The 18,562-nt window shown below is 36.8% G+C and overlaps 5 protein-coding genes across 5 annotated transcripts; 3 read left to right on the forward strand and 2 right to left on the reverse strand.

Moving 5' to 3' along the window:
- Nucleotides 1-448: 448 nt before the first annotated feature.
- PCOAH_00055250 (Uncharacterized protein) lies at nt 449-3,751 on the reverse strand (the record flags this gene model as incomplete). Its single annotated transcript, XM_020062304.1, has 1 exon — nt 449-3,751. One exon carries the CDS (start codon nt 3,749-3,751, stop codon nt 449-451), a length of 3,303 nt encoding a protein of 1,100 aa, XP_019917892.1.
- A 2,559-nt stretch (nt 3,752-6,310) lies between these two features.
- Nucleotides 6,311-6,868, forward strand: PCOAH_00055260 (Uncharacterized protein; the record flags this gene model as incomplete). The annotated part of the gene is made up of 1 exon (XM_020062305.1): nt 6,311-6,868. One exon carries the CDS (start codon nt 6,311-6,313, stop codon nt 6,866-6,868), a length of 558 nt encoding a protein of 185 aa, XP_019917753.1.
- A 1,652-nt stretch (nt 6,869-8,520) lies between these two features.
- PCOAH_00055270 (Uncharacterized protein) lies at nt 8,521-9,297 on the forward strand (the record flags this gene model as incomplete). Its single annotated transcript, XM_020062306.1, has 1 exon — nt 8,521-9,297. The coding sequence occupies one exon, from the start codon at nt 8,521-8,523 to the stop codon at nt 9,295-9,297; it is 777 nt and encodes a 258-aa protein (XP_019917617.1).
- A 1,281-nt stretch (nt 9,298-10,578) lies between these two features.
- On the reverse strand, nt 10,579-12,825 carry PCOAH_00055280 (Uncharacterized protein; the record flags this gene model as incomplete). Its single annotated transcript, XM_020062307.1, has 1 exon — nt 10,579-12,825. The coding sequence occupies one exon, from the start codon at nt 12,823-12,825 to the stop codon at nt 10,579-10,581; it is 2,247 nt and encodes a 748-aa protein (XP_019917806.1).
- Nucleotides 12,826-15,056: 2,231 nt separating this feature from the next.
- Nucleotides 15,057-15,470, forward strand: PCOAH_00055290 (Signal recognition particle 19 kd protein; the record flags this gene model as incomplete). The annotated part of the gene is made up of 1 exon (XM_020062308.1): nt 15,057-15,470. One exon carries the CDS (start codon nt 15,057-15,059, stop codon nt 15,468-15,470), a length of 414 nt encoding a protein of 137 aa, XP_019917821.1.
- Nucleotides 15,471-18,562: the final 3,092 nt, after the last annotated feature.

Genomic DNA, 18,562 nt, shown 5'->3' on the forward strand with positions numbered 1-18,562 from the left:
CGTTCGACGCGGAAATGTGCAAAATAAAATAATAAAAAAAAACAGCCTAACAGAGAAGGGGCGAAATGGCAAAATTAACAAAGTGGAGCAAAGAATCTCCACCTTGACAACTTTTTTTTGAGGCAATTATTTCCCCTTTTTTTAAAAGCAACAACAAGTGGACGATGAATCCTCGATGTGTCGAAACATGGATTGTCGGATGAGACGCACATCGGGGGCATTCTGCACAAATATGTTTAAGCATATATTCGCATAGGACGCAATGATGAGGGCTAAAAAAAATGGCTAATCCCGTTGCATAACTACGGGGGGAAAGATTATGCTACTAAAAAAAAAGTACAAAGTGGTTACAAGTTTGTCACAAGGGTTAGTGACAACGTGACCGAAAAATGGCCACAAAATGGTGCGAAAGGGAAACATTTGTGATGGTGGATTGGCAGCCTGTCCCTCACGCGCGTAGGGATAACTCGCTCCGTGCGGAACACACTGCTACTATAGCTAGGGAGTACTTGTCTGGCTTAAAAAAGCCAAGCTTCGTATTAATCCGAGTGCCCCTTATCTGACAGGTGTTAGAAGCTTTTGAACAGTCCGTAAAATTATTCCTCGTCCTTGAAAAGTTCGTGTGAAATTCGAGAGAAAAACCAAAAACCAAGGAGCTATTTTTTGGACAAGTAAAACTAAGCGACGTATCATTTTCATCCTGATCTGAATTTACATAACCCATATTTTTTACCTTACTGTACGTTTGAATATTTTCTAATCCATTCGTGGATTTATCCACACAAGCTATATATATCATGCTTTGCTTAATTTTGCTGTCTTGTAACACCGCAGAGCAGGTGGTTTGGCCGGTTCGACATGGATATATATCCACCTTGTTTGCAGAGGATGAACCTTTACCTTTCATTAGAGCAAAGCCAAAGAGGATAACTAAATTGCCAGGACAGGAAGCAGTTATTTTGGGGGACTCCCCTTGCTGGACAACTTGTGTTATAAAGTCCATTGGTTTTTCAGAGCATAATCCCCATATTCTTATATCGGAATATTTTTTTCCAAATCCATTACCACTGCAGGATTCTTTCATCTGTTCACAGCTAGCTATACCATTAGTGCTGCTTAGGTCTTTATTTTTATAAAAATCTAAATTTAGGGAAAATCCCATGAGGAGGCTACTTCCCAATGGACATGTTAATAATCCTGGAGGAGGACCCGCATACAATTTTTGTGTGCATTTTTCAAGATATTCACCTATGGATAATACCACATGGCTATATTTTTCATGGTCAAATATTTGAACCCCATAAGTGAGGCCATAAAAAGTTAAGGCGTCTTTATACGCTTGTATCATGTTAGGATCGTCCATGAAAAAGCTAAACGGTAACAACTTGGTTCTTATAGGCATGGAATTCTTATTAATAGAATTAACCCATTTTTCAAAGAAGGTTGAATTTTCTATATTTAGTCCTGGGTTTCCTCCAAGAATGGATATATCTTTTGAGGTTCTAAATTTCTTCACCAGTTTTTGTGTCTGCTTGCTGTAAGCTCCAGATAACCCCATTTTGTGAAAGTACAAATTGAAGAACGTTTTTATACTTATATTGTTATCTTTCAATTTGTTGTATTGGTCCTTTTCCATATTCATTTTTATGATTATTTTCCCCCCCAAGTATATTTCATGGGCTACATGCGTACCATGAAGCCTGAAAAACATCATCCACTTGTTCACATTTTCTTCACATTGGGGAGTGTGTATCTTGTTAATGTAGTACTCGTAGGAACATTGGCTATCTTCTTTCAGCCCATCAAAAGTTGGGGGTAGTTTCTTCAAGGCGTTTCTAAAATTGTCTGTGAACCTCCAACTCGTTGTAGTTGGTATTCCAGTATAATAGCGTAGGCAATAAATTTTCATCATAAATATAACATTATTTTGCACCTTTAATTTTTTTATCGCATTTTTATATTCTGCCGATGCGGAAAAGGAATATGGGAAAATGGACGGGGTACTGACCTTAACATCGGACAGTAATTCCATTTTGTATTGCTCCAAATTTTGTATTTCCTCTACATTTTTGGATTGGCTACACGAATGTTCAGGGATCACCCACGGGGTCAGTTTTGGCTTATGCTCCTCTATGGTGTAGTCTTCCATCAGTGTGGATTCCCCGTATGGGGGGCCTCCTCCATGGATACCACTACCGTAAGAAGAGGTAGTACCATTCGAGTTTCCACTGATATCCTTATTCACGCGCATCTCTTCTATATTTATTTGAAGCACAGGTCCCCTGAACCCTGGGTCAACATTAATCGTGGGATCCCCTTCTGGGTTCCCCATAATGATATCGTAACCTAACCCCAGGTACTTTAACGACAAATCGATATCTGGGTTGTGTCCCTTATCATATGTTGCTTGTTTCTCTCCATCATTAGGACTATGCGTTAGCACATTATTTTTTATTTTCTTAATTTGTGTGTCGCCACCAAGTGGTTGCGTATTGGTTATGCTTCCCGTTTCACCCATTAGAGCGTCTCTTAAGTCAAAATCTTTGTACTGTTCATCCCTCCTCTCTGAATTTATCTGTTTCAAATTTTCCATTTCGTTTTTGATGAAAAAACTATCTCTTCCAAGGCTATACGGAGTTTTGAAAATGCCTATTATGTTATCTTCCCCCAGTTTGGAATTTACAATATTGTTACTTCCTTTCTCAGCATTGTCTCCTTCTCCTTTCTTGTTCGCAAATTCTGCAAAATTCGCATCTGAATGGTTCTGCAGTGATTGCTGCTTTTCCAGCTTCTTCATGGTCTCCTTCTCGTTGTCCATCTCTTCATTTTCTTCGGCAACTTCGCTGCTGATCTTTATTGGGAATTTTATCTGGATGAATTTTTCCTTTTCGAAGTAATTTCCTCCAGAGTAGCCAATGCTATCGTTATACGAAGGGAGCATTACCATGTTATATCCTCCATTTTTAGGCCGTTCATTTGGGGGTAGTTCATTTAGCTTGGTGTTGTCATGGATTTTTATTTGTTTTTCTTCCCGCATTGGATTTTCCTTCATATTGAAGGGAGAAACAGTGTCTGTCTCAAAATGGCTAAAGCTTTGAAAATCACTCGGTTCCGTGTAAACATTTTTTTTTTCCTCTTTGGGATAACCTTCCAGCAAACCATGTGACAGGTGCTGCTTATTAGGTATCCTAGTGAGGTCCAGCAGGTTGGAGTTATAATTATGCTTATTTATGGTAGCAGCTTGCCCCACTTTGTCTTTCCCACTGGTAACCTTTTTACAGTTTCTTCCCTCCCTTTGCAAGTTACACAATTTGTAATTTTTTTCATTTTTCTTCATGGCATGTCTCGCTGCGCGGTGTGCTTTTATAAGCATGAAACTGGAACACGTTTCTCCACTGCATTTGGCGGGTTCGCCATTTTCGTGCGATTTTGTAGATCGCTCTTTATTTACGACATTTCTACCATATCGACCATTTCGCCTCAGTGCATACCTGTTGAAGCAACCATATAAAGGATTGCCTACAAAGATGCTGTTGCCATTTTGCAGCCTTTTACTTTTGCCCACCGAGTTCACGTCTGCAATGTATGACTTTTCTTCATTTAAAAAATCGGAGGATTTAAATTTTTCTAAATTATAATCGTCATAATTTTCGTGCATCAGCAAGCATCTGCTTATTTCGCACTTTACATTGTGTGTTGAAAAGTACACGAGGAGTAAATGGGCTAAAACGCGTTCTACAGCTGTTCTCATTAATTACGCTTGTGCATGTACACGTATAAATGCTTGCGTTACGCTGGATATTTGTTGCCTGAACGTCCATGCTTTTTTCCCTAATCCTTTGAGGCACAGGTTTTATTGAAAAATGGCTCCAATTTTGAATGATACGGATAAACAGTCAAAGACGCAATTTTTTTCGTGGCATTTAATAAAAAATATGCGTTCCGTTTTGCTCGAACGAAAAGGCGCTTTTCACTAATGATTAAAAAAAAAAAAAACGTAAATCGCATTTTTTATCTCCGAGGAAATCACACATGCAAGTTGAAGGGAAAGCCACACGTTTGACTTTTGACTCACCTAAAAACTGAGGAGGTATGCGTGTCCATTGTCCTGTGCAGCACCTAAGACGAACATCTGCCTACATATGTCTTATGTGAATTTAGCATGACATCTTTATTTAGTAAGAGGAAAAGGTACACATATTTTGCAATCCATTTCGTGTGCTCACAAAAATTGTCGTTTTATGTATCTACATATTTCGCTTTTTTTTTTTTTTTTTTTAAACGCGGCAGACTCTTAGCTTTACAAAGAAAACAAGGGAAAATAAAAGATTACCCCAATTTTTTTTTCATAAAAAAATTTGTTTATAAATTTGCACATTATGTGTGAACATTATTTATCTTTATTTAACATTTTTTTTTAATTTCTATGGAACACTACAATGAGGTTTTAACTTGCGGAAAATATTCCCACGCTTAAGCGAGTGCGGAAAAATACGCAGATCCTAGCTAAGTGATAATATTTTACTTTTTAAAATAGCAAAATATTTCTTTCCATTTTTTGTCTTCATTGTATACCATATTTAAACGAAATTACAGGCAACGTGTTTCGCTAATCCAGGTTAACCATTTTGAGCGTCAGATTGACGGCACTGATTTGGAAAAATTCTCCTTTAGTAGTAAAAAAAGTGAATGGACGCTGTCTTCCTACTACGTTCGTTGCGCGAATGTATATTAAAATGTGGAAGGTTAAGGGGATGGCAAATGCCGACAAATTGCGTTGGTGAATAAGTGTGATATACAGAGTCAGGGTTTCTCACCTTCTTACATGCCGAACTTTATGCACATTAAGAGGACCAGCAACATGGGGCGCTAAAATCTTTCTCGCAAAACGTACGTCATGCTGGGGGAAAAACATCACCTTTTTTTAATTGTAGACCTCAGGAACGCTACCATAAAAATGATGAGGAAATATTAGCTATTTCGTATGTACCCCCCTTTACTTCCCTCCTCTTACCAAATAAAGATCACATGCGTAAAATTACATTACATAAAGGTATTTTTAAAATTTTAACGAATTCGAAAGTGTCACAGTTTGTGATGCTATCTGGCGAAAGGATAACGGAGTTTTTTTTTTTTAAACACACATGGTTAGTGAAGGAAGAATAGTTGTGAGTATGGCGTAAAAAAAAAAAAGAAAGTCACATACATGTGCCCGCGTAAGAGCTTATGTATGCATATACACATGCGAAAAGGTTGTATGGAAAAAAAAATTGTTCACACACTTGGAAGACAGTATTAAGCCTTGTCTGGACCCCCAATTTTGGCTAGTGGTCTTGATCACAAATATGTAGAAAAAATCTGATTTAATTTATCTTAATCAAATGAATGGTAAGCACCTAAATAAACAAGCCAATGTGTGCACAACTTGCTGAACAAATTATTACAACATTGGCTATTTTTTTTTTTTTTTTTTTTTACGCATGCGAAAACGTTGTTTCATGCTACATGCCCAAAAATAAAAATATGAACGTATCATGTGACAAAAAAAAAAATCATGCAAAAAAAAAAAAAAAAAATATGAACAATGTGTGTTTACTTCATTAAAAGGTTCTATGAAACGCTAATTTTTTTTTTTTTTCTTAATTTGGCTTGTTCATATTTTATTGAATGTTTGAGCCAAATGTAGCACAACTGAATACAACAGTCACGTGGAGAGTATAAAAAACTGCACAAGACACTCAATTTTACCTGAACATGCTAAAAAAAAAAAAAAAAAAACTCCAGATAGCTATTTAATGTGTAAAAAAAAAAAAAATGATCTTTAAGAGACATTTTCTTAAATACCTGATCACTGAAGTTGTGCATGTACATATAGCTTTAATCTTTAATTTAAATTTTAAGCTGTTTTTTTTTTTTTTTTTTTCAATTTGCAAATATATTTTTACACCATTTATTTTAAACAAACATGAGAAGGTAAAAAAAAAAAAAAAAAGGACACATACAATAAATAATATAAAATTATAACATGCTTACATATATTTTGTCAAAAACAATTTTGTTAAATGAATGATTCAATTTCAATTCGTGTAACATTTAAATAAACACCTTTCACTTACCTGTCTTTTTATGCTTCCTTCTTTCACCTTATGTTGGCCTTTTGTTTGTTTGAATAACTGTCATAACACATCTTTTTAAACACGTACTTTTAAGCTCGCGCATCTTATTATACAAGCACATATGTACACACGTATATACACACATATATACACACATATAAATTCACTTATTTAACAAAACAAAGAAAGACAAAATGAACAAAGTAAATCGAGTCTCGATTATTTGTGCTTTCTTAGCACTTTTTTGCTTCGTAAATGTGTTGTCCTTGAGGGGAAAGAGCGGATCGACTGCCTCGTCTTCCCTTGAAGCAGGAAGCGAATTTGCCGAGCGCATAGGGAACAGCTTATCATCATTCCTTTCCGAATCGGCATCCTTGGAAGTAGTTGGAAATGAACTGGCCGACAACATCGCCAACGAAATTGTTAGCTCCCTGCAAAAGGATTCAGCATCATTTTTACAAAGTGGGTTTGACGTAAAAAGCCAATTAAAAGCCACTGCCAAGAAGGTCTTAGTGGAAGCGTTAAAAGCAGCTTTAGAGCCAACGGAAAGAATTGTTGCCAACACGATTAAGCCACCACGTGTTAAGGAAGAAGCCTACTTTTTATTGGGCCCGGTCGTCAAGACTCTCTTTAACAAAATTGAGGACGTTTTACATAAGCCAGTACCTGATAACATTTGGGATTACGAATCAGCGGGTTCCTCCGAAGAGGATGAAGCTGAAGATGATTTATCTGAAGAATTCCTAGATTAAGCATAACATAGACACATTTTTTTGGGAAAAAGTTATATGCATGAACAAATGGTAAGTAGGCGAAGAGACCATAGGCAAACAGAGATGGATAAACAGCCATGCAAGTAGTACCCTCTCTTGTGGAATCTGACATTTCGAAGGGGTCATCATCATATTGTTGCTAAATATGAAGTAAACAAAATGGGACCAACATTGTGATATGCCCAATGAGCATTGATTTATTATAACATTTTATCTTTGTTTTTTTTTCCGCCATGAGTTGTGCATATTTTTTTTTTTTTTTCGCGTTTCAGCATATTCGCCTTCACTTATGATTTATGGCTCATGGCTGATCTATTATGGTTCATTCGTTTTTTTGTCTTTTCGTTTTTTTTTGGAGTTTTTTTATTTTCTTCATTTTAACGCACATTGAAACAAACATAGGAACATTGGTAGTCCACATTTTATGATTCCCCGTGTGCGATGACATGTTCACTCCTCATATGTGTGTACGTACGCACGTTCATATGGGAATACGTTCCTATGTGTATATGCGCGTATATATTTTTTTGTCAATATGCTTTTTTCCTGCTCAAATAGATAAACATTAAGTGAAATTCGTAACATTTTAAAACACATCAACATTGCTGTGAGGCAAATAATTGGTTTACCGGAGTGAGAAGGCGAATTCTGCGTAAATGGTGATCAAACTCAGCATAAATGGTTATAAAATTCAGCTTAACTTCTGATTACGCATCGCGTGCTGCGTCAATTAGGATGGTAAACTGGGCAGAAGGGGCGGTAGGCAATTGTCCCATGGGCCGTTTCCGGGTATCAGCCAAAATGGCACACATATAAATATGTATATGTACACATGCTGGAATAAGCACCTGTTCGCGTTGAATACCTTTTGTGCCTTATCTGCAAGAAGTCGCGTTACGGCAGCTGGAACACTTCTCAAGGTAATTCCGCAGTGGTGTGAAGAAGCACGATCATGTGCATAGGTATGTACATCTAAAAATCCTCTTCATTTTGAGAAAAAAAAAAAACACACCTGTAGGTGCACACGCGCATCTAGCTAACCGATTCGCGCAAAAAAAAAAAAAAAAAAAAAGTTTTCAAGGTCTTCCATATGTACATATATGCTTGCACATGCATGTATATTTATATTTTCGCTCAGGCACCCCTGACTCCTATTCAAATGTCCCTATGTGTTATAAACGGTCCTTATGGCATAAAAATGTGCAAGCATCATAAAATGCGACGCAAAATGGATCATCACGGTGCAGTGATTAAGCAGTTGGGTTTTGCTAAAATGCTAGGGCAACATAATTTTTGTGATCCCATCTTAAAAAAAGAAAAAAGAAAAAAAATAATAACGCTTCTGCTACATCGCTTCCAAACGAGGATACAATTTCGATTTAGCAATTTCTGAGAATTATAATGCTTATTTAAAAGTATCTCCTGTGTGTATATAAAAACGAAACAATTGGGTTAATACTATAAGGTCCCTATATTGAGGAAGCACTTCAAATCATATACACATAAAAAATATATATATATACGAACGAACGCGTGAAGCGTTTTCATGCGAGTGTGTAGAATACAAATAGATATTAAGAACGGCTAATAGGTACTGCCCTTTTGCAATAATTACACCCAACTGATCGAAAATGAAGAACTTTGCATTTTCCATATTACACATTTCGAGCCTATTTATTCTGTACTTGAGTTCGCAAAGCGGTTTGTACAATTGCATGAACACAGGGAAAACAGCAAGTAAAACGAATCAGACTAACTCAAATTCCGCAGTTAATGGCAACAGCCTTTCGACTGAATGGAGCGAAAAGGGTTACGATATCATTGATCTAGTAAAAAATGGCTACTTAACTAATAAGGGAGACTTAGATGAAGTGAAGGATTACCTAGCTGATGAGTTGGCTGGAAAAATAAAAGGCAAGTTAAATGACATCTTAAAAGACGAAAATGTTTTTTTTGATTTAGAAAACATGGATGATGAACATGTAAGAGACTTTAAAAATTACTTGAAAGAGATGTCGGAATATATTGTCTTGAAGACTGCCGATATATTAAACAGCAACTTGGAGGATACCCTTAAGCCTTTTTTGTCCAAAAGTTCCTTCGCCAGTTTAAAAGAGGCCATGGGAAATAGCAGCTCGGTTGACTTAAATTTTGACGACGAGGATGGTGAAACAAAGGAGGCAAAGACAAAGAAGGGAAAGTCCAAGAAGGGAGATTACAAAGATGAAAATGCAAATGATGAAAATGCTAATGATGAAAATGCCAATGATGAAAATGCCAATGATGAAGACGTCGATGAAGCAACCGAAGATTTCATTAACGAGTTGGTAGACGTATATGAAGACCAGCACCAAAAGGACTTGGAACAATATGCGCAAGAAATAAAAAATCATAATAATCTAGATTAATGTGATCACCGGGATAGAGCAGAAGAAGGCAACCCCACGTGAGGCGCCTTTTCTTTTTTTTTCTCTTTTGCAAGTATTTCCCAAAGGAGTAAATGCACACATTTCTTGTCACAGGGAAAAAAAACGGATTAATAAAAAAAAAAAATTATTTTTATTAATTTCATGTTTTTCCTTTTACCGCGTCAGTGCTCCATTTTGGAGAAAACTCCAATACTTCAGAAATTTCCACCTTTTTTATTTTTTATTTTTTTTCATTTACTCTTTAATTTAATTTGATGCAATTTTTTATATTTATCCATTTTTTATCTATGATTGTGATTGTTCGACATGAAGTTAGAACGCCCACTTTTATCAGCCCCTTCTGCGTGGATGTGAAAATCCAGGTCACTACATCAGTGCGATAACGCTAAAGTCGAAACCGTGTGCATATATGTCACCTTCCCAGTGGGGTATTTTTCATCAGTATATTCTCACGCACGTGTGGTTTATTTCGCTGTTCCGTTTGCCTTTCATATGCTGCTCATTTTGTACGCTTCCACGCCATTTATTTTTTGTATAAGGTAGAAGGGGGAATTTTATCGAGGGGCAAAATGGTGTGCATGTAGAAATTTTCCCATGCAAACTGACACACGTAAAAGGGCTACTCACCCGACTTAGACGACCATCCGCAGGATTTCGCTAATGCGGGAGGGGGAAATTCGCTCAAGGCGTATATGTGCGCATGTAACAGTTGAGGGGGTTGTTATGAAAAGGGAAGGACCTCAATTGTGCTGATCTCCTTATATGAAAAGAACAATTTACCCCAAATGTGCAGCGCAAAAGCTGCGTAAACCTTAACGTAGGGAATGTCGCCCTGAAGTGAAAAGAAAAAAAAAGACAGGCTAATATAAACCCGTTAGATATTAAACAGGATTGCATACCACTTTGACCAGGTTATACCTAAACACGCGCACACATTATATTTATAATGTGGGGTGTGCTCACTTTTATATACACTCATAGAGGGGGAAGATTTACCAAAAGGGCCCTACCCCCACACCCTGCACAGCTTTACATCGCTGCTTAAATTAAAATTGTCTTCTAATTTGAGAAACAAGTTTTGTTAATTTTTAATATTCTTACGTTGAACAACAACAAAAAAAAAAAATAACAGAATAAAATAGCGTAATGTTGCATGAGAACGAAACTGGGAGAAAAGTTATAGTAAAAAAAAGAGGCAAAAATGCAAGGAGGTTGCAAAACAATAAACAAAAGCAAACAAATGAAAAGTGAAACAAGCAATTAACTCTTCACCTTGATGACATTAAAAATATATTTAAGAAGAGTTTGAACAGATATGGTAATTATAATTTTGTATAAATTGTAAAAAGGCAAACACTTGAAAAAGGCATGGTTTACAGTGACTGCGGCAATGTTGTAAAAGAAAAAATAACATATGAAGTAAATTTTGTTATGTATTGAATTTTTTTCTTCTAAACATTTGAGAGATCCAAATATTGGGAAAATAAAAAAGAAATAAGCAAAATATATTTTAAGGATAAAGGACGGGAAAATTAAAAGGATCAGCTGCGGCATGTATATTAAGAGGTTAATAAAAATTTTTATATAAAATGGCACCTGAACACTTTCAACCACATTTTCCATAATGACTGACTTGACACAGGTAAGGCTGAATTTAACTGTTTCGTTTAACTTCAACTTATCCTTTACTATTTTTGATAGATTAATTAGTATATTGCTTCTCTCGTTATATTGCATGTCTGCCTCTGCATTTTTTTTCCCCTTCTTTTCTTCGTTTTCCAGTCTGACGTTGAATAAGGTGTATAAGACAAAATCGACTGTACTTACTAACACACTCTTCAAGAAGCGAACCAGGATGGATGATTTGTAATCTTTTAGGAAGACAAATTCGTGCAACTTTTCGCTAACGTTCAGGCATATTACGAACAGGGTAAAATACTCGAACATGAACGAGGTTTTGTTATAATTGCGGAAAAAGAAAAAAAAGTTTAAAAATTTTAAAATGTTTATAAAGAGCCAATATTCTAGTAAAATGGGCACATCATAGTACGAGTCCCGGTTTTCTTCCTCCGCTTTAAGTTCTCCTACGGATTCGCAAATGCTGCTTTGTTTGCGGCTGCTTGTGGGTGGGTCTCCCATCGCCCCGCCGTTTTGGTTTTCGTTTTCAACCGATTTTCCGCTTCGGTCCTTCTTTCTGAAGTTAAAGACAAAATTTTCCAGGCTGATGAGGGAGAACTTTTTCTTCTTGGAGACGTCGGGGTGGTCATCTTTAAGCTCGTCCGTTTTGAGCTCGGTTGTTGTGTGATCATTTTCTTTCTCAATTTCATTCACTTTTTCGCCTTCACCTGCTTTTTCACTTTCACCCGTTTTATCAACTTCACCTGTTTTTTCAGCTTCATCCGTTTGTTTAACGTCATCCGTTTTTTCAACCTCAACTTTATTCTCTTTTTCTTCTTCATTCGCTTTTTCTTCTTCATTCGTTTTTTCTCCTTCATGCGCTTTTTCTTCTTCATTTGCTTCTTCACGTTCGTCTGCCTTTTCAACTTGGTCTTCTTCCTCCAGCTCGCCATCCCTCAGGACGACATACTGACTCATGGCATTAATATATTTGGAAGAATTCAACTTCTCTGTAACGCTGTCAACAAGGTATTCACTAATTTTAGACGGGTATACATATTTCAAAATGATAATAACAGAGTAGATGGAAGGCAGGGGGAAAAAAATCGAATAGATAAAAAACGAAATGAACGACATCGGTAGGGTCTTCACCAAAGTGACGTACAACAGGGAGCTCAACAGATACGGCAATATAGTGAACAAAAATTTATTAATTCTGAACACTTTCTTCAGCAAATATATGTAAAACTTGGAAATCTTATTTAAAATATATTTTATAACTCCAGAATAAATCAGATAAAGAACACTTAAAAAGGCGCACAGCATGGTAATAACGTACTTCTTCGTTTTGTAGTCCAAATTTATATACATTATTTTTAGCCTCAGAAGGAGCCACTGTAAATATGGCTCTAAAATTATATACCATAAGAATAGAATCTTGAGGAAAGATATTAACAGTATTCCGTAGGCGTAAAGAATATGATAACTTGAGCGCAAAGAGACAGTTAAAAAAACTTTTGAATTTTCAAAGAACTCTAAAAATAAGGAAATTATATGCTTGCTATTCTTTTCACGTTTCATTTTTTTTAAGAAGGGTTGGAAAATTTGCTTCAGTCCTTTCTTCACTTTGTGAATCCGTGTTCCTTTATAATGTACAATTTTGTATTCATCCTGTTCGGTGCCAATATCGCTGTAATCCACGGTGCAGAATTCTCCATTCAAGCTGCACTCATCCGTGGCCCTCCATGGAGGCCTGCCTCCTGCACGACCGATATTTCCTCCCCCATTATAGTATTCCCCGCTCACGCTTTCATGCTTTACTCTTTTGTATACAACTAGGGCTATGCTAAATATGGATATTACCAGAAATATGAAATACCTCTTGAACATTTTTTCCTACAGAGGGTGTGTTGTTTTGATTTATTTCTGGAGGGTGGTATGTGTGTGGCCTGTTTTTATCCCTTAACAGTTCATTTTTTTGAAGGTTACGAGTTTAAGATGTATTATGCATGTAAATATATCGTCACAGTCTTCTGGTGTGTGCTTCTTTCCTTTTTTTTTTTATTTTTATTAATCTTCATTTTTGTTATTTTAAGAATTACTTGGTTTCCCGAGGGGTACGCACGGATGTCATTCTACAGCGGATGCTTCCTCTTTATGTCACAAAAAAAGTGTCTCCCATGGGAATTTCATTTGTCTTTGCTTCTTCCCCCCTGTGGGCACAGCACGGGACCCACTCCTGCACGGCACGTATAGTTTTGTCAGCACTTTGGAATGGTTTTTCCCGCGTGCCCCTTAAATTGGTCACTTCTTCGGAAGGCTTCTACATCCGGTGTTCCCACTTTAGGTGTCTCACAGTTCCAACAAATTTCTGCAGACGAGCATGAAAACTCGTAGCGGCGCGAATGCTCAAACGAAGTAATAGGACACGATTGGAAACGGAAGAAATAAGAATACATCTACAGTTTTAGTCAAAACGTATACAAGAAGATGGTACATATGTACATGTAACGCGGCGTGCCTTTGTTCCCCTCCCGGATTGCAGCTTATTTGGCAAGTTTTTGAATTGCACAAACTTTAAAATGACAAAATGTATGTTCAAATCGTAAGACGTGCGATAATACCGACTTGCGGGTATTTTCCTTTTCAATGCGCTCGCCGCAAATGAGGAAATTCCCGCAGTTCGTTTGTAAAAACTGAGCTTCTCGGACATGTACAAGTTAAGTATACATTTGTATGTTCGTACATAAAAAATTTTTTTCTTCCTTTTTTTCCGCTGTTTTTTTGTTTTTTACCTTCTGCTATAACATACAATCCTTAGAACAAAAAAAGGGCGTTATAATCGCTCATAAGCGGGGAAGGAACTTCAAATGGTAAGGCCAAGCCCTTCCAACAAAATAGATAAGGTTTGTAGGTTAGGGTTGGCTAAATTGTGCCAGCGATTGGAAAAGATAATACATACGGAAGAAGCAATATCTGGAACATGTACAAAATGTTCCGAACGTATAACTCGAATAACCATAACTTTTTTGCAAAATTAACGGGGCGTGGGGGAACCATGCATTGTCAACCCGCTCACATAAAATACTTTGTACTTAAAAACAGAAACAAGTTTATAATGCATGCGTACTGTATATTTCGACGTGTTTTTTTTCGTGCCGTTTTTTTTTTTTTTTTTTATTTACAGAATTGTCAAATATTTCTTATACGTATAGAGATTTTATAATTTTTCCTTTCCTTTTCCTTTCTTTTTCTTTTTTTTTTTTGAAGCCATTGGCCAGTTTTTTTTCCATTCCGAAAAATTATTCGACAAGCGTACATTTGAATATAAACATGCACATTCTTGTTTTTATAATTACGATTACGTGCATATATGTACATTCGCGCTCTTAAGGGTTTTTCCCAACTGCGAAGCGAATGCCGGTCGTCCGCTCTGCTTAGCAGCTTGTACATGCGAATTAGTGAAAAATTCAGCAGGAAGAAGTGGCCGAACGGAAGGCTATAGGACTCATTTCCTTGAAAAAGTTACTTCAGGAATAGGGGGAACCAAACATACGGCATCCCTCATGTGGTAAGCAAAAACAACTTAAAACCTTCTGTCTGCCGAAATAACATGTTTTTTTCCTTTTTTTTCTGTTATGAATGAGGAGGGGGAAATTAACACATGTTATAAAATGTAAAAATATTTTTTTTTCGCCGTCCGCTTTTGTTTTTCCACAAAGCGGAAAGTAAAACTTGTCGATATATTTTACACGTGACGGTTTTGCCATGTTTTTGCGTTGTCCATTCTGAGCATGGATTTTTCATTTTTCAAAAATTTTAAGCTTTCACCCGTCCGCCATTACATTCACCTTTGGGGGAGTTTCCCTAAACAGTTTGCACAACAATGTTATATAATTTCCCCCCGCTTTAAAATTATACAGTTGAGTCTCACCATTTTGCACATCTTATCACAATTATAGGCTCCGCCAATCGTCCGTCGCTCAGTGGGACGTTTGTATTTCACGCGCGTAAAACGGAGCGCGTGCAAGAAAAAAAACACCAAAAGTGCAAATTAAAAAAGAAGGAAGAAAACTGGCCAATGCGAAAGCCCACAATTTTCACACGCAGCAAAAGAGAAAATGATGAATCCTGAAGTAATTAACGCGAACGATGACAGTAAGGACTACTCTCGATGGAAAATTATATATCCGAATTATTTAAATAGGAAGAAAAAAGTGAAAGAAGGAAGAAAAATAAACCTGAATTATTGTGTAACGGACCCATCCGTTGACGAAATTGCATTAGCGTGTAAAGAATTGGAAATCCAATGTGTAGTGGAAAAAAATAAATACTATCCAAGGGATTGGCTGGTGGAAGGTAGGATACGTATAAAAATGCCGGACGCCGGAAGCAGCAACATATTTAGTAAATTTGCCTTAATGAAACAAATTGGGTTGAAATTGCAAACCATAAAGGCGAATGTGGAACCTACTGTTGCGGTTAATGCCAACAGTGCGGCTAAAAAAAAGAAAAAGAAAAAAAACAAGGATTAAGTTGGACATTTTGTTTTTCACCAATTTCTTGTAAATCTTTCCAGTGAACACCACACTATGTGCCCCTCCAGGGGGTCCTCCAATTTGCTGCCCTTCGAATGAATTTTTTCCGTGTTGCGGCAGATACCGAATCCGCGTATGTGTGTGGTTTATCCTTCAGCACAGGCCCACACGTACGTATTGCACTGCAAATATACCAGCTAACTTGTTTTTAGTTATACAGGGCAACCACCACCTTTTTTCAACTTTTGATTGGTAATTTTTTTGAAACTTTTTTTTTTTTTTTAAATCAAAAGATATACATCAGCTGAAATGGAGGGGTATATATATGTAAGACTTGATAAGGAATAGTTATTGCATAATTTAAATTTTGGACATTTTTCAGCAAAACATATGTGTTGTTAACTGTGTCGATTTGTTTTTTTATCACTTTTTTTTCTTCATCATCATCTATGCTTTGCTTTCTTATGAGTATTTCGTTGAGCTTCCCATTTAGCTGTTCCATTTTCTGACACATGATGATGTGTTTATTTTTATGTTTTTTAACAGCTGTTTTTTTTTCAACTCCACGTCCTTCATGGATTTGTCTCTGGTCTCTTTGTACTTGCGTATATTTTCTCCGATGTGTGTGATTCGCTTGTCGATGATCTTTTTTTCCAGTAGGAGGTTGTTGTACTGCTCAGATATTTTCTTCAGCTTTGTGAGGAATTCCTCCATGTTGGAGTAACACGGGTGGAGGGGAGTGTACCCACAGGATTGTCTTTGCCTGTGCTTACACTTGTGTGACACTCACCCCCTTATTGTGGGTAATTTAAGGAACGGGCGAGCGAAGTCTGATATAGAGCGAAGAAGATGAACAAATTGGAAAAGTTTCTCTGTTCCCCCCTTTACAGAAGTTTATACGCGACTGTAGCAGCCGCGACAATGGCTCTCGGTTAATGTATGCAAGCAGTGAAAAAAAGGAAAAAAGGGGCAACAAGAAGGGGGGGCAGCTAAAAAGAGAGCGGTAAAGAAGGGATGGGCTAAAAGGGGAGTTCAATGCAAATGTGGCAGATAAGCACAGCGCGGAAAATAGTCTTACATCATTTACCAGAAATTGTATTCTTCTATATTTTATGTACCATCCACTTTGGTAATTGTGCAGAATACTAAGTAGGACAAATGTGCACTTTAAAAAAAAAAATTTTTTTTGCATGACCTATTGTGGTAATTTTCCACATTTTTCGCGCCCCTTTTTATTTTATTTTTCTTTTTTTCCACCTCCTGCTCGATAAACCAAATGGTGCAAATACAACAATGCGTTTTTTTTTTCTTCTTTTTCTTTTTTTGTGATAAAAATATTTTAAAAAAAGGAAATGTGCAAAACTGAGGGAACACGTTAGCGCTCAAACGAGCGTCAATTATTTTTTTACCCCTTTACAGCGGTTACACAAAGGTAGGTATGCTCGTTTGGAAGTTATTAAGAGGATGCACATCCACACATCAGTGATTGCGTACGAATGTGCATATGGACGCATAATTACCTAAGTGCGCATATAGGGAGGAGGCACATATGGTAGCTATAGAATACTGTACAACGTGTGCTGAGGTGTCGTCCTTTATTTGGTGTGTTGACATATACCCTCTCTTTCATATTTTCACACTTTTGTTTCGTTCTATCTTTCGAGTTTTTTCTTTCACCCCTTTTGCGGCTCCTTTTTATTTTCTTCTTTTATTTTTCTTATTTTTTGTTCTTTTTTTTTTTTTTTCCTACATTTCTATGTATGAGTAACTAAATATGGAAAAGTACTCCTGATAGGGTGCAGAAAAAGGAAGGAAAGGAGAAGTGCTGACCTCCTTAAAAAAGTATTTATATATTTTTTAAAAAAAAAAAAAAAGGAAAATTAATATTAGAAGAGAAGAAGAAAAAAAAGGAAAAAAAAAAAAGAATAAAAAGAATGGAAGGAATAAGGAGAAAAGAAGAAAAAAAAAAAAAGAATAAAAAGAAAAAAAAGAAGGAAAAAAAAAAAAGGAACAAAGGAAAAGCCAATTTACTCTTTTCACACTGTATGAGTTCCGTAGTTATTTATTGTTCCTCCTTCCTCCAGTAGGGGGTGGGGAAGGAACATCACATTTAATGTGTTACATTCCAATGGTACATTACATACCATTCTCTACATGCTCTGGTAAGCTATATTCCTGTTTCGCCTTCTAACGTTATTGTTTCTCCCTCCTGTGGGTGGTTGTCGCAGTGGTCGTTCTTCATTATAGATGGTAGATGTATCTGTCAAGTATCCTATTGTTGAACCATCTGCTGTTGAATAATCAGCTGAGTACTCTGTAGAATTGTCCGTTAATGTTTCAAAGTCGTGTTGGGCGAATCTTTTTCTTCTACTGTTGTTTCCAACATTGTTACCAAATTTGTTATGGAACCAAGAAGGTAAGGATGTGTACTGAAGGAAGAAAAGGCGAAGGAAAGGAAGGAGGGGGAAGGAAGGAAAGGTGTAAGGAAGGGAGTATCTATAACATAGAAATGCAGTCTATTCTATATTTATTATTTATATAATGGAATGGTGTGCGTGTGTGTCTATATTATGTTCTTATATTTTTTTGTAGTTGTTACTACTATTACCTTATATAAAAAGAAAGATGTGATTGCAGCTAATCCTCCTACTGCTCCTAAGATGGAGGAGACAATGGGAGCGGCGGTGGTAGGGGTGGTGGAGGACGCTGTATCATTGGAGGATGCATGATGTTCTGCTTTGCTTTCCACAGGTGTTTTTATTGGAGTACATTTTAATTCTTCCCGCTTCGGATCACCATAATCCTCACATATCCCTTGGGACTTGGTAAAACATGCATCACCACCACCAGTTCCTTGGGTACATTTCGTATATATTTCCTCATAAGCTGAGTAACTGTCTTGTAGGTGTTGCCAATATCCCTGATCACAGGGAGTCTTATCAGGATTAGGATCCTGTAATTGACTTTTTATTTCATCATAGTCCACAGTATAATCATATGCCAATTTCATTTGGCTGAAGTTTTCCTCCTTAACATCAGTACATATTCGTCCATATGCAATACTAGGGAACACCTCCTCCAGTGTATCG

The sequence above is a fragment of the Plasmodium coatneyi genome, chromosome 14, assembly GCF_001680005.1.
Source record: "Plasmodium coatneyi strain Hackeri chromosome 14, complete sequence".
Taxonomy (NCBI): Eukaryota; Apicomplexa; class Aconoidasida; order Haemosporida; family Plasmodiidae; genus Plasmodium; species Plasmodium coatneyi.